Source organism: Megascapheus bottae, chromosome 1, assembly GCF_031878675.1.
Source record: "Megascapheus bottae isolate mThoBot1 chromosome 1, mThoBot2.hap1, whole genome shotgun sequence".
In the NCBI taxonomy this organism is placed as follows: domain Eukaryota; kingdom Metazoa; phylum Chordata; class Mammalia; order Rodentia; family Geomyidae; genus Megascapheus; species Megascapheus bottae.
In genome coordinates, this window is record NC_143509.1 from 4,342,832 (window position 1) to 4,365,844 (window position 23,013).

Below are 23,013 nucleotides of genomic sequence, written 5' to 3' on the forward strand. Positions count from 1 at the left end.
AAAAAGTCCAAAGTTGGCATTGGTGCTTCATCTCTGTAATCATTGTTATTCAGGAGTCTGAGATCTGACAATTGCTGTTCAAAGCCAGTCTGGGCAGGAAAGTCCTTGAGACCCTTATTTCCAAATAATGACAGAAAAAGCTGGAAGTGGAGCTGCTGTTCAAGTAGTAGAGTGTTAGCCATGAGTAAAAGGAGCTGAAGAACAGTGCCAGGGATAGAGTTCAGCCCAGGCCTAGGAAAACACACACACACACACACACACACACACACACACACACACACACACACACGTCCCTGGCCTGGAACCCAAAAGACAATACCTGGTGCACAGTGGAGCTTTAGCGGGTGATTAATAAATATATAATGAATATATAATGTAGCAAAGCTGACAGATAACGCTGATTATTGGGAAAGAGTGAAGAAAAGCGAGAAACCTTCCAGAAAGGAACTTCTTGAAGAAGGAGCTCTAGGTTGCAGAAAATGAGTGAAAGAAAGAAAATCAGAGTTCACAAAGCCTGAACTCCAAGTGCCTTATAGTTCTGGGACCTCACCTGCAGATGTGAGCTCCCTTCTGGCCCTTCCCATCCTCACTATTCCAGAGGATTGCCTGCTACTCACCCCATCTTCTTTTTGTCTTGTTGTTCATAAATTTACATTTCCCCTGTCTTTACCAGACTATCATGGCTGTCTGTTTTGGTTATCACTGAAGATTTCTTATCTCCCCAACTCCTCCTTAGAAGTTTGTTGGCTGGGGTTTTGACTGAGACTGGATTCAGAGAAGGGAGTCAGAATCTTGTGCAGTTTCTTGCAACTCAAACGATGAATGTACTAAGATGTCCTCATGAAATGAATTGCCTTTCATGAAATAATTGTCTTTTTGAAATGAAATGTCTTTCCTGTCTCCAAACCATTTTGTTCCCATGAGTTTAGGTGACGATGACATCATGGATAAACAGATTTAGGTTAATTTCTTGCATTATTGTAGGCTGTTACAGGGTGAGAGGAATTAATTTATTCCAAGGGGAACACAGTTTCTTTTGTTTTTTTTTCCTTTTGGTTTGGTAAAAAAGATAACAATGAATTCTCAAAGGAACTATTAATGGCTATAGGAACTAAAATCGTCAATTTGGCATCTGTCTTGAAGAATCTTTGGTCATGTAATATAAATGACTTGTTCTTTCAGGGAAAAACAATTTCTTGATTTTCATTCATTATTTAATAGTGACTTATTCTTTGAAGTTATAGATAAAAATCCCATATTTTGTTTGGTCAGCAGCACACTGAGACACCCAGCACCCTATAAAATTATATTTATTACCTCATATATGTTACTCTTAGTATCCACTCAGAATATCACAAGAATAGCTCAGTGCCCTGTTCAGTGGATTTAGTCAATGTATGATTATTTAATTATTATTTAATGAATGTATCCTCCCTGGTTAACTGGACGTTTGTATTTTCTGATCTTCATTTCTCTCATATCAGCCCCAACTTCCTTACCTTCTGTTACTGCTCCCCTCGGCCCAATTGCTGGATTTCTATGAAGTCAAGCTTAGAAAACACTGCCAGATATGGTATCTCACTCCTGTCAACCGAGCTACTCTGGAGCTGAGATCTGAGGATCTCGGTTCAAAACCAGCTCAGGAACTAAACACCGTGTGACTCCAATTAACCACCAGAAACCCAGAAGTGGGTCTGTGGCTCAAGGAGTAGGGCAGTAGTCTTGAGCTCAAGAGCTCAGGGACAGCACCCAGGCTCAGAGTTCAAATGCAAAGACCCACAAAAAAAATAAAGAGAAAAAGGGAAAAGAAAACAGTCTCAGTTAGATGCTGCTGGCTCAGGCCTGTAATTTGAAATACTTAGGAGGCTGAGATGTGAGGATTTAGAGTTAGAAGCCAGTGGGGCAGAAAAGTCTGTAGAGTCTTCTCTTCAATGAACCACTAAAAAGGCAGAATGGAGCTGTGGCTCAATCAGAAGAGCAGAATCCTTGAGCAAAACCAGTCTTGGCTTTTGTTTCAATATCCTGGAGGTCCTTTCAATTAGCTTCATACTATATGGCCTTGTGTATCAAGGTTTTGCTCTATTGCAGATCTCTGCTAGTAGAGCCCATGGTTTCTACTAATTATGACAAATGAGGGGAACCATTGAGCCTAATTTCCTTTGAGTCTGGCATACTTCACTTAATATGATTTTTTTCTAAGTCTTTCCATTTCCTAACAAATGGGGCGATGTCGTTTGTTGTCCTTAATGTACTATGTTATCTCTCATCTCTTTTGCTGTCCCTCGGGTATCTCATATTGTTACAGTATCTCACTTTGCTATCTGATATATTGGATTTGTTTGTATTTGGTTATTTGAAATTGTATAGGGAAGGGGAGAAAACCAAGAGGGGAGTGGGGGGGGAGAGGTGGGTAATGGGGACCAAGGCATGTGAAAGGGTATCAATATATGTGAATTAATGCACCTTCTATCTGGCAAATATCATGTAACCCTTTTATTAATTAATATAAAAAAAAACAACCAGTCTTGGATAATGCCCAGGCTCTGAGTTCAAGCTGCAAGAGCAACACACACACACACACACACACACACACACACACACACACACACACGAAAAGAAATGAAATCCCCTAAATAAACACAGGAACATATGATCCCCTCCAGACACTATTGAAAGATGGAGTGTGTGTACGTGCGTGCGTGCGTGCGTGCGTGTGTGTGTGTGTGTGTGTGTGTGTGTGTGTGTGTGTTGGTTCTGGACCAGGATTTCAGGGCCTGGGCATTCTCCCTAACCTTTTGTACTGAAGGTTGGTGCTCTACCACTTGTGCCACCATTCCACTTCTGTCTTATTCTTATTTAAGTGGAAATAAGGTCCTGGAGGTTTTCCTGCCCAGGATGACAGTGAGCGTCCACTCTCGGATCTCAGCCTGTGGAGTAGCTGGGGGTTCAGGCTTGAGCCACTGGCACTAAAACTCATTTTTGGAGTTACTTTAGTGGAGGTCACATCCTGTATACACAGCCACATTCTGGGATTTGATTTTCCAATTTGTTCGCACCTTTTTCTCTTTCTTGATGGATTGCTCTGGCTGGGACACAGTGGTGAGTGGCAGGGTGAATGCAGGCCCAGCTTACTTCCACAGTTTTATGGGTAGAGATTAGAGTGTCACAGACTTTCCTGCCCAACCTGGTTCTGAATAGCCATCCTCACATCTCAGCCTGGAACACCTGAAGCTCAAATGAGAGAGGAAATCCTAGAGGACATAATTGAAGAAGTAGCATAGACTAGTCCTTTCTGGAAAGTTCTGTAATATTTTATTAAATAGGATGATAAATTGAGAAAAGAGATTGCAGCAAATCAAAACTTTATTCAGAACACTGGAACCGCTTATTAGAATGAAAGAATTGTGTGGGATGTTGACTTACAACATCACCCAGGCACAGAAGATGAAGAAAGACCTCTCAACACCAAATATTAAAGGTCCATAATTAAGTTGACTTTACAATGACGAAAAAGATTGATGAGATAATGTTTATTTATTTATTTACTCATTTATTTTTTTGTTTGGTCATGGGGATTGATCTCTGGGCCCAGTTGCTATTCTTGAGCTCTTCAGCTCAAGCCTACTGCCCTACCTCTTGAGTCACAGCACCACTTCTGGTTTTGTTGGGGTTAACGGGAGATAAGACTGTCACAGACTTTAGTGTCTAGGCTGGGTTCGAACTGTGATCCTCAAATCTCAGCCTTCTGAATAGCTACGATTACAGGTGTAAGCCACTGCTCCCTGCCAAGCAATCTTTAAGAGAGGTAAAAATGGCCATAAAGAAATCCATGAAGAAACAGTCAACCTCTTAACTACATAGAATACACAAATCAATAAAACATTGTGATCCTGTATTATGTCAATGCTGAAGGAAATCTATAATACCAATTCTGGTGAGGTTGAGAAGAAACAGGCATGCTCGGACACTGTTGTCTGAGGATGTCACTTAGTATAGCTATCATGGAAACAAGTTCATACTTGAGTGGAAAGAGAAATTAGTAAAAAAAAAAAAAAAGAAAAAGAAATGCCCTCAAACTTAAACAAAATCTCACATGTAAGGCTATAACTGCTCTTCTGAAAGGGTTGGGATTTTATTTGGATTCTTGTATGTGTTTATTCTGTTTCTGCTAAGTAAAAAATGAAGTTATTTGTCTTGCTAAGTGGTGGAGACTGACATCTCTCAACCCAGGCTGAGATCTGAGGACTGGGGTTTAAAGACAGCACAGGCTGTAGTCTGAGAGTCTCATCTCTGATTAGCTCCCTCTACTGGGGATTGTGTAGATGTGTCTCAAATAACAGAGAAATAACTGACCAAAAATGTGCAAGGACAGCACCAGGCAATGAATTCAAGTCCCATGGCTGTAGGAGAAGATGAAGAGGAAGTGGAAGAAGCAGAAGTAGAAGCAGAATAAGAAGGAGAAGCAGAAGTAGAAGCACAAGCACGAACAGAAGCAGAAGAAGAGGAGGAGGAGGAGGAGTTGGAGGAAGAAGAAGAACTCATTTTGTGTTTTAGGAGAAGAATTAGAAGAGGATAACTTAAGGGGACACTGTGTAAGTTTGGATTGTGAACAGTGCTTTCTATGTTCAATTAGAAACGCCTAGGAAAATTTGTACAACACCAATCCAAATGGGAATATTAAGAAAATTCACAATGAAAAGAATAGTTGTTCTTTTCAGGTTAGCGAGCAAATTTCTTTGAAATATAGATGTACATACATCTACAGGGAAAGCCAAAGGGGATTTGCAGGGAACATCTGAATTAGTATATGTTTTCTTTTTTTTGCCAGTCATGGGCTTGAGCTCAGGGTCCTGAGCACTGTTCTTGGACTTTCTCAAGGCTAGAGTTCTACCACTTGAGCCTCAGCACCATTTCTGCCTTTTTTCTATGCATGTGGTACCAAGGAATCGAACCTGGATCTTCGTGCATGCTAGGCAAGCACTCTACCACTAGGCCAATCTCCTGGCCCCTAGTATGTCTTTTCTAAATAAGAAATCTATCTATCTATCTATCTATCTATCTATCTATCTATCTATCTATCCTCAGTCCTATAATAAAGGAAAAGTATCATTGATGGTGATAATCAGCCAATTTGTTTTCCTACTTCCAATGGACTACATTGCCATGTACTTCACAATCCATCAAAACAGGAGCCCACTCTGCCTGGCAGTCTCCCCAGGGCCCCCATCACGTCCTGGTTCCTCAGGCTGTAGATGAAGGGGTTCAGCATGGGAGTGACCACTGTGTACATCACTGAGGCCACCTTGCTTCTGTGGGCAGAGGCGGACACCGCAGAGCTGAGGTACACCCCAAGTCCTGTCCCGTAGAACAAGGAGACCACACAGAGATGAGAGCCACAGGTGGAGAAGGCTTTGTGCTTGCTAGCCGTGTTGGGCAGCTTCATTAAAGAGGAGATGATCTGATGGTAAGAGAAGAAGATTCCTAAGGCAGGAAACACACAGAACAGCACAAAAGCCAGGTACATCCAGATGTCACTGAGGAAGGTGTCAGAGCTGGCCACCTGGAGAACCTGAGCTAGTTCACAGAAGAAATGGGGGATGGTGGTTCCCGGAGAGAAGGTTAATTTCCTCATCAGTACAACATGGATTAGTGAGATGCAGAAAATGAGAAGCCAAGACACGAGGACCAGGAGGCCACAGAAGTGAGGGTTCATGATAAGTGGGTAGTTCAGTGGGTGACAGATGGCCACAAAGCGGTCATAAGCCATCACAGTCAATAGGAAATTTTCCATCCCACCAAAAATCATGAAGAAATACACCTGAGTGAGGCACTCTGGGTAGGAGATGTCTTTCCTCTGGATCTGGATGATCACCAGCATCTTGGGAATGGTGGTGGAGGTGAAGCAGATGTCCACAAAAGACAGGTTGGAGACGAAGAAGTACATGGGGGTGTGGAGGTGGGGGTCAGAGGTGACTGCCAGGATAATGAGCAGATTTCCGAGCATGGTGATCAGGTACATGGACAGGAAGATCCCAAAGAGCAGGGGCTGGAGTTGAGGGTCGTCTGAGAGGCCCAGGAGGAGGAATGGTGATTCCCATGTGTGGTTTTGTGCTGTCATAGCCCTGGTTGTTTTCCTTGGGGCAAGTAAGGAAAAGTTCAATCGATGCCCACTGCCAGCTCAGGTGGTCATGCCCTTCCCCTGCCAGATTCTTTTTTTGTTTCCTAATGGCTCCCCCGGGGTTGACCTGCACAGCCAAGATTGGCTCCACTCACTTTCATATTGTAATATGTAGGTAAATATCCCCTCTGTTTTCTGTTCACTGACTGTGAGTTTTATTTTTTTAATTTTTTCCAGTGGGCTCGGGCTTGGGCCTGAGCACTGTGCTTGGACTTTCCCAAGGCTAGAGGTCTTCCACTTGAGCCTCAGCATCACTTCCAGGTTTTTTCTATGTATGTGGTACCAAGGAATCGAACCTGGATATTTGTGCATGCTAGACAAGCACTCTACCACTAGACCAAACTCCCGGACCCTGACTGTGAGTTTTTGTGTTTTGCTAGTCCTGAGGCTTGAACTCAAGGCCTGGGCACTGCATTTGGGCATTGTCAAAGTCAGAGCACTATTAAGTGATTCACAGAATCACTTCTGGCCTTTTCTATGTATGTGGTACTGAGGAATCAAACTCGGATCTTCGTGCATGCCAGGCAAGCACTCTAACCCTTGGCCTTGCTGCATTCCCTATGAAATGTATTTTTCTAAACCTTATTCTTACGTAGTTGTACCACGGGGCTATAATTCAATGATCAGTTTGTGAGTACAAGACCATTTCATCAATGTCACTCCTTCCATGGTCTCCACAACTCCTCCCAGTCCAACCCCTCCCTCAGTTCACCCAGTTTCAGCTTCACATTTGTACACTGAATATTACGAATGATTTTGCCCAACATTCCTCTCTCCATTTCTCTATCCACCTTTTCTACTGCCTTCACCTCTCAGGAAGCGATTTCAACCCTCAGGTACAATTAATTCTTTTACCTATTTTCCTGGTGGAGGGAACGTTCACTCTGTAATAGGATCGAGTTGTTCTCCCGTTGTGTGCAGTCCATGGAGCAAGCATCTATCTCAGGAATGGGAGGATTTGTGGGGAAGATCTCAGTTGTAGAGTCTCCGGAGGTCATTCAGCAACATTTTCTTGAGGCCAGGCAGCATTCGTGGGCTGAGCTGTTCTCAACACGACACATCTGTTACCTGTGTGGATGGAATACAGCATGGCTGGTCAACATGGCTGTGGATGCCTCCCGACAGAGAATTCCTTCTAGGTGATTTCTTCCAAAATATGAGAGAGGGTAAACAAGAGACTACCATCTGCAAAGAAATGAGGAGAAAGGAACACAGCATCATTAAATAACATGTAATGAGCTTAGCACATTTTTTCATATTTTTTATTGTAATTAATAGAAGGGTTACATTATATTCACCAGATAGAAGGTGCATTATTTCACATACATTGATACCCTTTCTAATATCTTGGTCCCCATTTTCCTTCCCCCCACTCCCACCCCTTATCTTGTTTCCCCCCCTTCCCTATGCAATTTCAAATAACCAAATTCGCATTTATCCAATATATCAGATAACAAAGTGAAATAGTGTAACAATATGAGATTACTAAGGGACAGCAAAAGAGATGAGAGATAACATAGTACATTAAGGACAACAATCACTCGTTATATGGCTTTTGTTTCTATATCCTGGAGGTCCTTTCATTTAGCATCATAGTGTATTGCCTTATGTATCTAGGTTTTGCTCTATTGCAAATCTCTGCTAGAGAGCCCAAGGTTTCTACTGAGTATAACAAATGAGGGAAACCATTGAGCCTATGTTCCTTTGAGTCTGGCTTAATTCACTTAATATGATTTTTTTCTAAGTCTTTCCATTTCCTTACATATGGGGCGATGTCGTTTTTTATGACAGCTGGGCTTAGTACATACAGACATACACAGACGGTACATACAGACATACACAGACACAGACACAGACACACACACACCCACGAAGGGGAATTCTTCCTTACTAATAATTTGTTGTTGGCTAGATTTTGTTATGGACACTACTGGGAAACATACCATACATTTTTGGTCAAATGTGCCAGCACTGGTCGTTCATCCATGTAACCATCATTGCTCAGGAGTCTGAGGTCTGACAATGGAAGTTCAAAGCCAGCCTGGGCAGGAAAGCCCTGAGAGCCTTATTTCCAAAAAATGACACAAGAAACTGGACGTGGAGCTGCAGCTCAAACAGTAGAGTGGTAGCCTAGAGCAAAAGGAGCTGAGGAAGAGTGCCAGTGTTAGAGTTGAAGGGCCAGGCCTAGAGACACACATATACACACAGACAGACAGACACAGACACACACCCAGACATAGACACACATAGACACAGAGATGCACAGACACAGAGACACACAGACACACAAGTCCCTGGCCTGGAAGCCAAAAGACAATACTTGGTGAACAATGGAGCTTTAGCGGGGGATTAATAAATACATAATCGATGTAGCAAAGCTGACAGATAATGCTGATTATTGGGAAAGAGTGAAGAAAAGCAAGAGACCTTCCAGAAAGGAACTTCATGAGAAAGGCGCTCTAGGTTGCAGCAAGTGACAGAAATGAAGGAAATCATAGTTCACAAAGCCTGAACTCCATGTACCTTAGAGTTCTGCGACCTCACCTGCAGATGTGAGCTCCCTTCTGGCCCTTCCCATCCTCACTATTCCAGAGGATTGCCTGCTACTCACACCATTTTCTTTTTGTCTAGTTTTCCCTCGCTGGTCATAAATTTACATTTCCCCTGTCTTTACCAGGCTATCATGGCTCTCTGTTTGGTTATCACTGAAGATTTCTTATCTCCCAAACTCCTCCTTAGAAGTTTGTCGACTGGGGTTTTCATGGAGACTGGATTCAGAGAATGGAGTCAGAAGTTTGTGCAGTTTCTTGCAACTCAATCGATGAATGTACTAAGATGTCCTCATGAAATGAATTGCCTTTCATGAAATAATTGTCTTTATGAAATGAAATGTCTTTCCTGTCTCCAAACCATTTTGTTCCCATGAGTTAAAGTGAAGATGACATTATGGATAAATTTTTAGGTTAATTTCTTGCATCATTGTGGGCTGTTACAGGGTGAGAGGAATTAATTTATTCCATGGGGAACATATTATTTTTGTTTTTTTCTTTTCTTTTGATTAAATAAAGGAATCCTTAAAGGATCTATTTATTTCAACAGGGGCTAAATCTCTGGAGCCATATCTATTTGGCTTCTGCCTTGAAGAATCTTTGGACATGTAATAGATCACTTGATCTATATAGGAAAAAATTTAAAATTTTTTTCGTTAAAGTTTCTTATGCTTTGAAACTATAGATAAAATCCCACGTTTTATTTGGACAGCAGCACACGGAGACACTCAGCAACCTATAAAATTATATTTGTTACCTCATATATGTTACCCTTAATATCCACACAGAATATTATGAGAATAGCTCCGTGCACTGTTCAGTGGATTAAATAAATGCATGATAATTTAATTATTATTATTTAATGAATGTATCCTCCCTGGTTAACAGGACATTTGTATTTTCTGATCTTCATTTCTCTCATATGAGCCCAACTTCCTTACCTTCTGTTATTGCTCCCCTTGGCCCAATTGCTGGATTTCTATGAAGTCAGCTTAGAAACACCACCGGGCATTGTGGCTCACTCCTGTCATCCTAGCTATTCAGGAGGCTAAGATCTGAGGATTTTGGTTCAAAACCAGCCCAGGCACTAAAGTCTGTGAGACTGTTATCTCCAATTAACCACCAGAGACCCAGATGTGGGTCTATGCATCAAGGAGTAGGGTGGTCGTGGTGAGCTGAAGATCTCAGGAACAGCACCCACGCTCAGAGTTCAAGTCCAAGAATGAACCAAAAAAAAAACTAAAGAAGAGCAGAATCCTTGAGCAAAAAGAGTCATGGACAATGCCCAGGCTCTGAGTTCAAGCTCCAAGAGCAACACACACACACACACACACACACACACACACACACACACACACACGCAGGAAAAGAAATGACACCCCTAAATAAAACCAGAAACATATCATTCCCTCCTGATCCTATTGAAAGATGGATAGTGTGTGTGTGTGTGTGTGTGTGTGTGTGTGTGTGTGTGTGTGTGTGTGTGTGTGTATGTGTTGGTTCTAGGCCTGGAGTTCTGGGCTGGAGGATTCTCCCATACCTTTTGTGCTCAAGGTTGGTGCTCTATCACTTCTGCCACAACTCCACTCTCTCTTATTCTTATGTAAGTGGAAATAAGGTCCTGGAGGACTTCCTGCTCAGGATGACTGGGAGCTTCCATCCTCAGATCTCAGCCTGTGGAGTAGCTGCGGGTTCAGGCTTGAGCCACTGGCATCAGAACTGATTTTGGGAGTTACTTTAGTGCAGGACACATCTTATACACACAGTGACATTTTGGGTTTTGTTTTTCCAATTTGGATGCACCTTTTTCTTTCTCTTGATGGATTGCTCTGGCTGGGACACAGTGCTGAGTGACAGCGAATGCAGGCTCCTGTGTAATTTAGATCTTACAACCTTCCAGGTTTCTTCATTCAGTACATTGTTTGCTGTTTCCTTACTAGAGAGAGATCACCTCTCTCTGTCTCTCTGTTTCTGTCTCTCTGTCTCTCTGTCTCTCTGTCTCTCTCTCTCTGTCTCTCTCTCTCTCTTTCTTTCTCTCTCTGTCTCTCTCCTCTCTCTGTTGTGGGCCTTGAACTCTAGGCCTGAGCACTATCTCTGAGCTCTCAATGCTAACACTCTCCTTGTTTGAGCCACAGCACCACTTTCAGTTTTGTGGTGGTTAATTGGAGGTAAGAGTCTGATGGACTTTCATGTCCAGGCTGGGTTTGATCTGTGATCCTCAGATCTCAGGCTCCCGAATAGCTAGGATCCAAGTGTGAGCACAGGTTGCCCCGTTTACTTCCAGCAGTTTTATGGGTAGAGATAAGAGTGTCACAGACTTTCCTCTCCAACCTGGCTTGGAGGCTCCATCCTACATCTCAGCCTGTAAGACCTGAAGCTGATATTACAACAGGAAACCACATAGAATGTAACTGGAGATATAGCCAAAACTAGTACTTTCTGGAAAGTTCTGTTGTATTTCATTAAATTGGAGGGAAAATTGACAAAAGGGATTGCAGCAAATCAAATCTTTATTCAGAGCATAGGTGTTGGGAGCCAGAGTGGAATCAAACTGTACCTTGACTTGCATCAGACAATGGCTTTATTGTCTTATTGTTTTCTGGCCCTATTCTATGTAAATGACCTGAGATTTACCATATGAATGTAACACCTGGAGGTTCCCTGGGTCTGGAGGAGGGAAGAAGCGGGAGTGAAAAATAAACGCAGCAGTCTTTACCTGGACTGCGGACATCCCGGACCCGGTGTGTCTGTCTCTCTTCTATTTCTTCCTAGTCCTTGCCCCCTATTTCAGGAATCCCAATCTGCGAACCCTGGTTTGCTGCCGGTTGGCCCCGGCATCTGGCGCCCAAACAGGGACCCTGAAAATCTGGGACGAAGGTGAAGGACCCCTCCCTGTGGTGAGTAACATATCGTAGTACTATTAAGAGAGGATCTTAAGAGAGTGTATAGTCAGGAGTAAAAATTATGGGTCAAGTTAATAGCCATAGGTCATATGTACCGATCTTAACAGGCCTACTTGAAGCCCACGGAACGTGGGTGGAAAAAGGGGTGCTTCAGAGCTTCCTACATTTTGTCGAGGAGGCATGCCCGAGGTTTATAGAGGAGGAATTCCAAAAAACCTGGCAGTGGATAGGAAAAAGAATTCAAGAATATTATAATGTATATGGCCCCCAAAAGACCCCAGTAGAGGCTATTGATGTATGGAATTTAGTAAGTGAATGCATAGATCCTCAACATGAGAATGCTGAACTTAATCTTGAATTAAGGGAAATTTATGAGTTAAAGGACCCTTCTGAAAAACCTGAGGCTGAGCCACATGCCGCAGCCCAAGAGAGTCTAAGTGAGATCTTGAAAAGGGAACAACAACCAGTAGAAATTGAGTATCAGAATTCAGGTTTGAATATCAAGGAGGAAAGTTATGATGAGTCAATGGAGGGCCGGATGGCTACGATGGAGAAGAAGTTAGAAGAAATGCTACATTTTCTATCGAAAATGGGGATGGAGCAGATTGCCCCCCCCTGAAGTAGGAAAGAAATATGACCCTCAGGCCACTATGGTGTCTGATTCTAAACCTTACCCCTCACACCCACCGCCTCCAGCTGCAGCCTTACGGCCTCAATCCCTTTTTCAACCCTTAGGCAAGCCTAAAGGCCCTAGCAACAAGTCCCTTTTAACAGGCATTACAACCAGGCACAGTGCATCGCAATTAAACCTGACTCAGGCTGCTAGAGAGAGGGAAGATATTTCAGGGCCTCGATGCTTCCCTAGTTTAGTTGATCATGATGAACAAGTATACCATCAACCTGTTCCTGGTAAACTATTACAGGATTTAAAGAGTGCCTGCTCCCAATATGGGCCAACTGCCCCTTTTACTCAAGTAATATTGGAGGCCGCGTGTGCTGGTATTGCATGCCCAAATGACTGGAAACGGCTTGCCAGAGCATGCCTTAGTGCAGGAGAGTACTTCTTATGGAAGACAGAGTTCACTGCACAGTGTCGGGCTAAAATTGAAACAAATAGGTCTAAGAACCTGCCTTACACTGTTGATCAGTTGTTAGGAGAGGGAATCTATAAAAACACCGAAGATCAATTGGGTTATGCAAAGGAGGCCTATTTACAAATGAATGCTGCAGCTAGAGAGGCTTGGAAAAGGTTACACAATTCCAATCGTACAAAAAATCTAGTAGAAGTTAAACAGGGACCGAATGAACCTTATCTAGAATTTTTGTCTCGATTAATGGAGACTGCAGACCGCCTAGTACAAGATGAGAACGCAAGGAAGATTATAGTTAGACACATAGCCTATGAAAATGCCAACTCCGCCTGTCAGGCAGCTATCAGACCCCATAGGAATAAGGGAGGAATCACGGACTTTATTTCACTGTGTGCTGATATTGGACCCTCCCATGTACAAGGCCTTACTTTAGCCGCCGCTCCACAAGGAAAGACTGTTATTGAATTTCTAAAATATAGAGGTCAGCGGCATTCTCGGGATGCTAGACCCCCAGGGCGTTGCTTTTCTTGTGGACAAATAGGACATTGGATGACGCAATGCCCACGCCAGGCCAGGTTAAAGAGAGAAAAATCACCTGGCATATGTCCACGCTGTGGTAAAGGGAAGCACTGGGCTAAAGATTGCAAGTCAGCAACAAATCGCAATGGCCGCCCATTTTTGGGAAACTGGAGAAGGGGCCAGCCCCTGGCCCCGCAAAACCATGGGGCAGTCCCTCCCTCTTCTCGGCCACAAGTGCATCTTCTAACAACCCCCCAAGATCAGTCTCCAGCCTCCTCCGTGCCACCCCAGGCAGTGCAGGATTGGACCTCTGTTCCTCCACCTGCTCAGTATTGACCCCAGAGATGGGGACACAAGCTCTCCCCATGGGGGTCTTTGGCCCGCCTCCCCCGGGAGTGGCTGGATTGCTGTTAGGGAGAAGTAGCTCAGCCCTTAAAGGGATACAGATTACATCTGGCAAAATTGACCAGGATTTTACTGGAGAAATCAAAGTTATGGCCTCTGCCCTGAAACACGTGGTATCGATCCCAGCCGGTCAAAAATTAGCACAACTAATACTTGTGCCTTTACCTCCCGGGGAGACTGCTAATTCCCCATGTGGACAGACAGGATTTAGATCTTCTGATATCTATTGGGTACAAAGCATAAAACAAGAGAGGCCTGAGATGACTATATTTATACAAGAAAAGCCCTTTAAAGGAATATTAGACACTGGAGCAGATGTGTCTGTGATATCTAAAAAACATTGGCCAGCCCAATGGCCCCTGACAACCTCTATGACTTCCCTACAGGGGATTGGGCAAGCAACTGACCCACAGCAGAGCAGTGCGATCCTTGTTTGGAGAGATAAGGAAGGACACTCTGGTCATTTTCAGCCATTTGTCCTGGATCATCTGCCAATTAATTTATGGGGTCGTGATATCATGGAAAAAATGGGAGTGTATATGTTTAGTCCTAGTGCTGCGGTCACTAAGCAGTTACTTGATCAAGGCCTCCTCCCCTTTAGGGGACTAGGCCGAGCAGCACAGGGGGAGCTAGAGCCACTCCAACCCCAGTCTCACCCTACGAGACAAGGATTAGGGTATTCTTTAACGGGGGCTGTAGTTTGTCCAGCCCCTCATGCTGATCCCATAAATTGGCTCTCTGAAGAACCGGTGTGGGTCGAACAGTGGCCTCTTTCTCTAGAAAAGATCATTGCAGTTCAGCAGCTGGTACAGGAACAGCTGGACTTGGGACATGTGGCCCCTTCTAACTCTCCATGGAATTCTCCAATTTTTGTTATAAAGAAAAAGTCAGGTAAATGGAGGCTGTTACAGGATTTGAGAAAAGTGAACGCCACCATGGAACTGATGGGGTCCCTACAGCCTGGCTTTCCTTCACCCATGGCAATCCCAAAGGATACTTATAAGATTATTATAGATTTGAAGGATTGTTTCTATACTATACCCCTGGCGCCTCAAGACTGTAAGCACTTTGCCTTCAGCGTCCCCTCTGTTAATTTTAAAGAACCCATGAAACGATATCACTGGCTTGTGCTTCCACTGGGCATGGCAAATAGCCCAACTTTATGTCAAAGTTTTGTAGCTAGAGCCATTTCTTCCACTCCTGAAAAATTTTCTTCTGTTTATATTGTTCATTACATGGACGACATCTTGTTGGCTTGTTCTGACCCTATCGTCGTACGACAAGCCTTTGGACAACTAAAGCAAGATCTGAGCCTCTTTGGCCTTATAATAGCAGCTGAAAATGTTCAGGAACACCCCCCTTCTACATATCTAGGCCATATATTAGGCCCACACTATTTTAAAAGCCAAAAAATACAATTAAAAACTTCACACTTAAGAACTCTTCATGATTTTCAGCAATTCTTAGGAGATATAAATTAGCTTCGGCCTTATCTAAAGCTCTCCACAGGAGAGTTAAAACCCCTCTTTGATCTCTTGAAAGGAGATACCAACCCTACATCCTTGCGCGAATTAAATCCTGATGCCAGGAGGGCCATCCAAATTGTAGAGAAGGCAATTTCCCAGCAACAAGTGACCTATTGTGACTATTCTAAAGCATGGGGAGTTTACATTTTAGCTACTTCTCACTCCCCAACTGCTGTATTGTGGCAGGATGGCTCACTTTTATGGCTTTATCTACCATCAACACCCGGCAAAGTGCTGACCCCCTACTACGAATTGGTAGCTAATCTGATACATATGTGCCGAGTGGATTCCCATAAATATTTAGGTCAGGAACCTCATTTTATCTGTGTCCCATATAATCTACAACAACAAGATTGGCTATTCGCCCATTGCGATCCTTGGGCCATTGCTTGGGCCAATTATACGGGAAAAATTTTGCATCACTACCCGTCTAACAAACTTCTCCAATTTGCTGCGTGTCATACGTTTCTATTTCCTTCCATAGTACGGGCCTCGCCTTTATCTTCTGCCGCTTTGGTATTTACAGATGGATCCTCTAATGGAACGGCTGCTTTGACCATTAATGGGAAAACTCAATCTTGGGTTACGGGTTTTTCCTCCACCCAAGAGGTGGAATTAGAGGCTGTTTTACAAGCACTCGTCCTGTTACAAGACGAGCCCTTTAACTTATACTCAGACAGTCAATATGTAATTCGTGCTCTTCAAGTCATAGAAACTGTTCCCTTTATTGGAACTACTAACTCCAATATTCAGACCCAATTTCGCCAAGTACAAACTTTGCTTTGTTCTCGCAACCACCCTTGTTTTTTGGCTTTGTTCGAGCTCACACTAATCTTCCTGGACCTTTAAGTGAGGGCAATGCAGTTACTGACTCTGCCACCAGAGTTTACTTAACTCAGGTTGAACTTGCTAAGCAGTCACATGCCATCCACCATCAAAACAGTCGATCCTTGCGCCGACAGTTTAAATTATCTAGAGAAGCAGCACGACAAATAGTTAAGACTTGCTCCAACTGTGTCCCTTTTTCACCAGCCCCCCATTTAGGTATAAATCCACTAGGACTGCTTTCTAATCACATTTGGCAGATGGATGTCACACATGTTTCATCATTTGGCAGATTAAAATATGTTCATGTTACTGTAGATACTTATTCTAATTTTATCTTGGCCACCCCCCTTGCTGGGGAAGCCACTAAACACTGTATTTCTCACTGCATTCGATGCTTTGCTGTGATGGGGATTCCCTCACAAATAAAAACAGATAATGGCCCTGGCTATGCAGGCCGAGCATTTCAATCCTTCTGCCATTCCTATAATATCACTCATATTACAGGCATTCCTTACAATCCTCAAGGTCAAGGCATCGTGGAGAGAGCGAATGGATTATTAAAACATCAAATTGCTAAAATACAGAAAGGAGAGTCGTATCCTGCTACCCCTGTGAATATACTTAATCATGCCTTATTTGTTTTAAATTTTTTGAATTTGGATTCAAATAATTTATCTGCTGCTCAGCGATTCTGGGAAAAAAGAGAGCAGCGTGCTTTTGCCTTAGAAAAGTGGAAGGATCCCCTAACTGGTACTTGGCATGGACCCGATCCTGTTCTAACCTGGGGTCGAGGGCATGTATGTGTTTTTTCACAAGGAGAAAATGACGCCCGCTGGCTGCTTGAACGCTGCGTTCGGGTCGTGGAGAGTGACAGTGGCCATCCAAGCATCGACTCACTGGGCCTACACCCCCAACCCTCCAGTGGTGCATCCTGCGACGTGGGAAGGACCTGAGTTATTTGTGCATGTCAATTGGGACTGCTACTGATCCACTTCTTCCACACATTCATATGAGCTGTGTTTCTCCTCCTTTTACTATTATGTAGGGACCTTTTAACATATTCATTGACTCTACACAATTTAATATGTGACATTATTTTGTCTTTACTATCCCTCTTCTTAATACCCTTTTTTGTAAAAGATGCCCAGGTGAAAAGCAAAGGCCTCCAGAGGTTAGTAGAAGTCGGCCGACCCCCCTGTATGTCTGCGTTTTATTTTATTTTATTTTATTTTTGTTTGTTTGTTTGAAAAGGTGCACTGTGGGCCTAAAACAGAGGCCTGGGTGGTCAAGGGACGCCTTGACCCCCCCTCCCCTTCTGAGTTTCTTGTCGATAACAAGGCATACCTGAGAGTCCCACCAGCAAGACATGTCTAAATCTAAAAATAACTGTTTGGTGAAAACATTCATTTGAGCTCATGTTTTTTTGTGTTAAGTGTATCTGATTGAGTCCAATTTTCTTGTTATATGTCAATGTCTGATTATTTAAAAGTCTTCGTTTCTCTGTCTTGTTCATGTTACATATTTTTCCTTGTCCAGTTTTGTCTTTAAAATTGGTACCATTTCTAAGTATGGATCCTTATGGTTTTTCTGTGCGTACTCAAGCACACATCCTTGTTATTTATTTGAACATTTCTGGGCCTAGCATGGCCGCTCCCCCATGTCTGCACTTGTAACAAGCCCTGGAAAAAATAAATTCCAGCTAAGTTGCCTGCAAAAAGTTTTGTTTTGAACCTGGTTCTCACCTGTAAGAGTAAAAGTCGCAAAACTCTCTTGACACAAACTTCCGGAAATTGAACGGCCGATATTAATTTTGCGGCCTTTATGATCTTTGAGTATGAATGTGTGTGAATGAGTGAGTGAACATGTTCAAGGTTAAATTGTCAGCATGCTGTATAAAACAATGGATAAATTTATACTTAAACACAAAGACAATTGGGTAAATGTAAGCTTAAAACTTCAACAAAAATATTAGGTTTGAATGTTTTACAATGTCTCAAAGAATTATTGTGTTGTCTTAAAGAAAAACTGGTAAATATTTTTCTTGATCCTGAAATCTGCATTTTATTGCAGGGCATACAGCTGTTTACATTGTAAACATTGTATCCTGTTCAGCACAGAGGTGTTAGGGAATTTGGGATTTATTACTTTAAGTTAAAGTTTGGAAACATGTATTAGAGATTTAAATGTAAAATTGTTCATTAACGTCAGAAACTTTGCCTGTCCTTTCTTGCAAACTGACACTAGAAATCTGATGGTAAAATGTGGATAATGTGATTAGTATTTTAAAGGAATGTTTAAAGGTTTATCTCCATGCTATTGGGTGTATTTTAAAAAGGAGAGGAAACTAAGTCCAGACTTAGATTTTTGGTGCACTGATGTCTATAGTTCTTGAATTAGGGAAAAACTGTTATTTGAGTTTAAACTGTTGCTGGAGTTCTAGACAGTAATCTAAACTGCAAAAGAGCCCTTTTTTCTAAAAGGCAAGAGGAGTGCCTTGGGCCTTAGGGGGCCTGAAGGCAGAAGGAGTTCTTTGTGCCCTTAAAGGTTTTTCAATTGCAAATAAAGGCTAAGGTGTTAATTGTTTAAGCCAGTATCAGTAAAAGTTATTAAGAACATTGGAAATGGGTTTCTAAACAATATTTGAAAGTGAAGTTGTCTTAAATGTTTAAAGAAAGAGAAAAAAGGAAAATTAGGACTACCAAAGTAATTGCTTAATTGCTATTTCAGCTTGCTCTTGTAAGTTACCTTATAGCAACTTCCAGCTAGCCCATGGAGAAGGACAGCAATCCTTATTCAGATGTAACTTTGGCTTTTACCAGGTTCTAGGTGAGCTCATGCTTAGAGACTATTTCTGTGTTGACCACCTTGTTGCTTTAATTGGAGTAACGTGGGCTTTTGTAGGACTCATTGATCTGAAAGCCGCAGCTTTGAGCCTGCCCGGGCAAAGCAAAGTCCCTGTGAGACTATGGTGTCTAATCTGCCAGCAGGATGCTGGGACAGAGTTGCTTTGGAGCTTGAAGTGGCAGAGTGCTAGCTCTGAGCTGAAAAGCTGGGGGAAGCACTCAAGCACCAAGGTCGGGACTCATAGTGGTAGGGTGCTAGCCTTGAGCTGGAGAGCTGAGAGACAGTACCCAGGCCCCGAGTTCAAGTATAGCAACCAACAAAGTGAAATGCCAATGGCATGTTTATCCCTGTGTGGAGAGACACTACTGGGACACGAAAGCCTCTGCTTGGATGGCAGAGATGGTGTCAGATCTTAGTCACTTGTGCTTGGCCACTCAAATTAATCAGAGCCGGGAGGTCATAGAATAGTTTGTAAGCATGCCTTACTAATGCCCGTGCCTTTCATAACTGGGCAGGAACTTGTCAATCTTCTGTGATAGTGGGTAGTTTAAAGTCCTAATTGAGCGAAATTTTTATTTTTTATTTTTGACACCAGCCACAAATTCAGGAAAAGTTTGTGGATCTGAGGCTTGTGTCTCTATTAATCTGTTTAGATCTGACAACTGAAGCATTGTTAAGGTTGCAGAAATTTAGTTCCCCAGACAATCAAGAAAAAGCCTTTGCAAATGGGTGCTATGTAAGCTACACTATTGTAGCCAAAGATGGTTTGTGCAGTTGTTAAATGTCAAATATGATCTCTAGTTTGGAGTAAATTATTGTTCCTAATATCTAATCCTTGCAACCCCTTGATAAAACAGGCTAGGCTTCTTAGGTCCCTGGTCAAGCACAGAGACAACACCCCTGAGTCAGCTTGAAGAAGTCACAGAAGTTGAATCTCCGCCCATCAATCCCCATTAGACCAAGGGACCAAAGTCATTTTTGAAAAATGTGACAGGATAAATTAGGGGTATAGAAAAGAGTAAAAATTGCACTTGCGTTTCTTTTAAAATAAAAAACGGGGGATATGTTGGGAGCCAGAGTGGAATCAAACTGTACCTTGACTTGCATCAGACAATGGCTTTATTGCCTTATTGTTTCCTGGCCCTATTCTATGTAAATGACCTGAGATTTACCATATGAATGTAACACCTGGAGGTTCCCTGGGTCTGGAGGAGGGAAGACGTGGGAGTGAAAAATAAACGCGGCAGTCTTTACCTGGACTGCGGACATCCCGGACCCGGTGTGTCTGTCTCTCTTCTATTTCTTCCTAGTCCTTGCCCCCTATTTCAGGAACCCCAATCTGCGAACCCTGGTTTGCTGCCGGTTGGTCCCGGCACATAGGAAAGGCTGATGAGAATGAGAGAAGTGTGTGGGGTATTCACTTACAAAGAGCCCCAGTCCCAGGAGGTAGAAGGAAAGCCTCTCAGATACTCAACACCAGAAATTAATTGTCCACAATTAAGTTGATTTCACAATGAGGAAAAATATTGACAAAATAATGTTGATTTATTTACACATTCATTTTTTTTTGGTTGGGGATAGGGCTTGATCTCTGGGCCTGGTTGCTGTTCTTGAGCTCTTCAGCTCAAGGCTTCTGCTCTACCCCTTGAGTCACAGAACCACTTCTGGATTTCTAGCAGTCAATTGTAGATAAATGCCCAGGCTGGCTTTCCATTGTGATCCTCAAATTTGAAGCTCCTGAGTAGCTAGGATTATAGATGTGAGCCACTGGTCCCAGCCAAGACAATCTTTAAGAGAGGTAAAATGGCCATAAAGAAATCCACAGATAAATATTCAACCTTTTCACTACATAGGACATGCAAATCAATAAAACACTGTGATTCTGTATTATGTCAATGGTGAAGAAAATCTACAACAACAATTCTGGTGAGTATGAGAAGAAACAGGCATCCTCAGACTCTTGTCTGTTGTCTGAGGATGTCTGTTAGTATATCTATCATGGAAACACGTTCATATCTGAGTGGGAAAGAGAAATTAGTAAAGAAAAAAAAGAATTGCCCTCAAACTTAAAACAAAATCTCGCATGTAAGGACACAATTGCTGTTCTGAATGTGTTGGGATTTTATTTGGATTCTTGGAGGAGGAGGTGGAGGAGGAAGAAGGGGAGGAGGTAAAGAAGGATGAGAAGGAGGAGAAGAAGAAGTAGTTTTGTGTTTGAGGAGGAATAATTAATATAGAAGAGGATAACTTACAGGGATACTGTGTAAACTTGGATTGTGACAAGTGCTTTCTATGTTCAATTGGAAATGCCCACGAAAGTTGTGCAACAGTAACCCAAATAGGACTATTAAGAAAAATCCACACTGAAAACAGAAGTTGTTCTTCTGATGGATAGCAAGTAAATTTCCATGAAAGATAGATGTCTAAACATGGACAGACAAAGCCATAGGGGCTTTTCTGGCACACGTGAATAAGTACGTCTTTTCTAGATGGAAGAGTCTAAAACATACATATACACTGAATCCTATAATGGAGGAAAAGTATCACTGATCTGATATTCAACCAATTTGTCTTCCCACTTCCAATGGATTACTTTGTTCTGTGCTTCACAATCCATCAAGACAGGAGACCACTGTGCCTGGCCGTCTTTCCAGGGCCCCCATCACGTCCGGGTTCCTCAGGCTGTAGATGAAGGGGTTCAGCATGGGAGTGACCACTGTGTACATCACTGAGGCCACCTTGCTTCTGTGGGCAGAGGAGGACACTGCAGAGCTGAGGTACACCCCAAGTCCTGTCCCGTAGAACAAGGAGACCACGCAGAGGTGAGAGCCACAGGTGGAGAAGGCTTTGTGCTTGGTAGCTGTGTTGGACATCTTCATTAAAGAGGAGAGGATCTGATGGTAAGAGAAGAAGATTCCTAAGGCAGGAAACACACCGAAGAGCACAATAGCCAGGTACATCCAGATGTCATTGATGAGGGTGTCAGAGCTGGCCACCTGGAGAACCTGAGCTAGTTCACAGAAGAAATGGGGGATGGTGGTTCCCGGGGAGAAGGTTAATTTCCTCATCAGTACAACATGGCTTAGTGAGATGCAGAAAATGAGAAGCCAAGACACGAGCACCAGGAGGCCACAGAAGTGAGGGTTCATGATAACTGGGTAGTTCAGTGGGTGACAGATGGCCACAAAGCGATCATAAGCCATCACGGTCAATAGGAAATTGTCCATTCCACCAAAAATCATGAAGAAATACACCTGAGTGAGGCACTCTGGGTAGGAGATGTCTTTCCTCTGGGTCTGGATGTTCACCAGCATCTTGGGGATTGTGGTGGAGGTGAAGCAGATGTCCACAAAGGACAGGTTGGAGAGGAAGAAGTACATGGGGCTGTGGAGGTGGGGGTCAGAGGTGACTGCCAGGATGATGAGCAGATTTCCGAGTATGGTGATCAGGTACATGGACAGGAAGAGCCCAAAGAGGATGGGCTGGAGTTGAGGGTCATCTGAGAGGCCCAGGAGGAGGAATGGTGATTCCCCTGTATGGTTTTGTGCTGTCATAGCCCTAGGTGTTTTCCTTGGGGCAAGTAAGGAAAAGTTCAATCAATGCCCACTGCCAGCTCAAGTGGTCATGCCCTTCCCCTGCCAGGTGCCTTTTTTGTTTCCTAATGGCTCCCCGGAGTTTACCTGCACAGCCAAATTTGCCTCCACTCACTTTCATATTGTAATATGTGGGTAAATATCCCTGTCTTGTATTCATTTACTCAGAGATTTTGTGTTTTGCTAGTCCTGCGACTTGATCCCAAGGCCTGGGCACTGTCCATGGACCTGTTAAAGTTAGAGCACTAGTACTTGAGGCACGGCACCACTTCTGCTTTTTCTAAATATGTGGCACTGAGGATTCAAACTCGGGTATTCTTGCATGCTAGGCAAGCACTCTACCACTAGGCTTTGCTCTAGTCCCTATTAAATGTATTTTTCTAAACCTTGCTTTTAAGTAGTGGCACTATGGGGCTATAATTCAATGATCAGTTTGTGAGTACAAGGCCATTTCATCCATGTCACTCCTTCCATGCTCTCCCCGACCCCTCCCAGTTCAATCCCTCCCTCAGTTCTCCCAGTTCCAGCTTCACATTTGTACACTGAATATTACGAATGATTTTGCCCACCTTTCCTC

The 23,013-nt window shown here is 43.1% G+C and overlaps 2 protein-coding genes across 2 annotated transcripts; both read right to left on the bottom strand.

Moving 5' to 3' along the window:
- Positions 1-5,170: 5,170 nt before the first annotated feature.
- Positions 5,171-6,118, bottom strand: LOC150068063 (olfactory receptor 7D4-like). Its single transcript, XM_090337598.1, has one exon. The coding sequence runs from the start codon at positions 6,116-6,118 to the stop codon at positions 5,171-5,173; it is 948 nt and encodes a 315-aa protein (XP_090193724.1).
- Positions 6,119-21,449: 15,331 nt separating this feature from the next.
- LOC150068064 (olfactory receptor 7D4-like) lies at positions 21,450-22,397 on the bottom strand. The gene has a single exon (XM_090337649.1). The coding sequence runs from the start codon at positions 22,395-22,397 to the stop codon at positions 21,450-21,452; it is 948 nt and encodes a 315-aa protein (XP_090193775.1).
- Between the last annotated feature and the right edge of the window lie 616 nt (positions 22,398-23,013).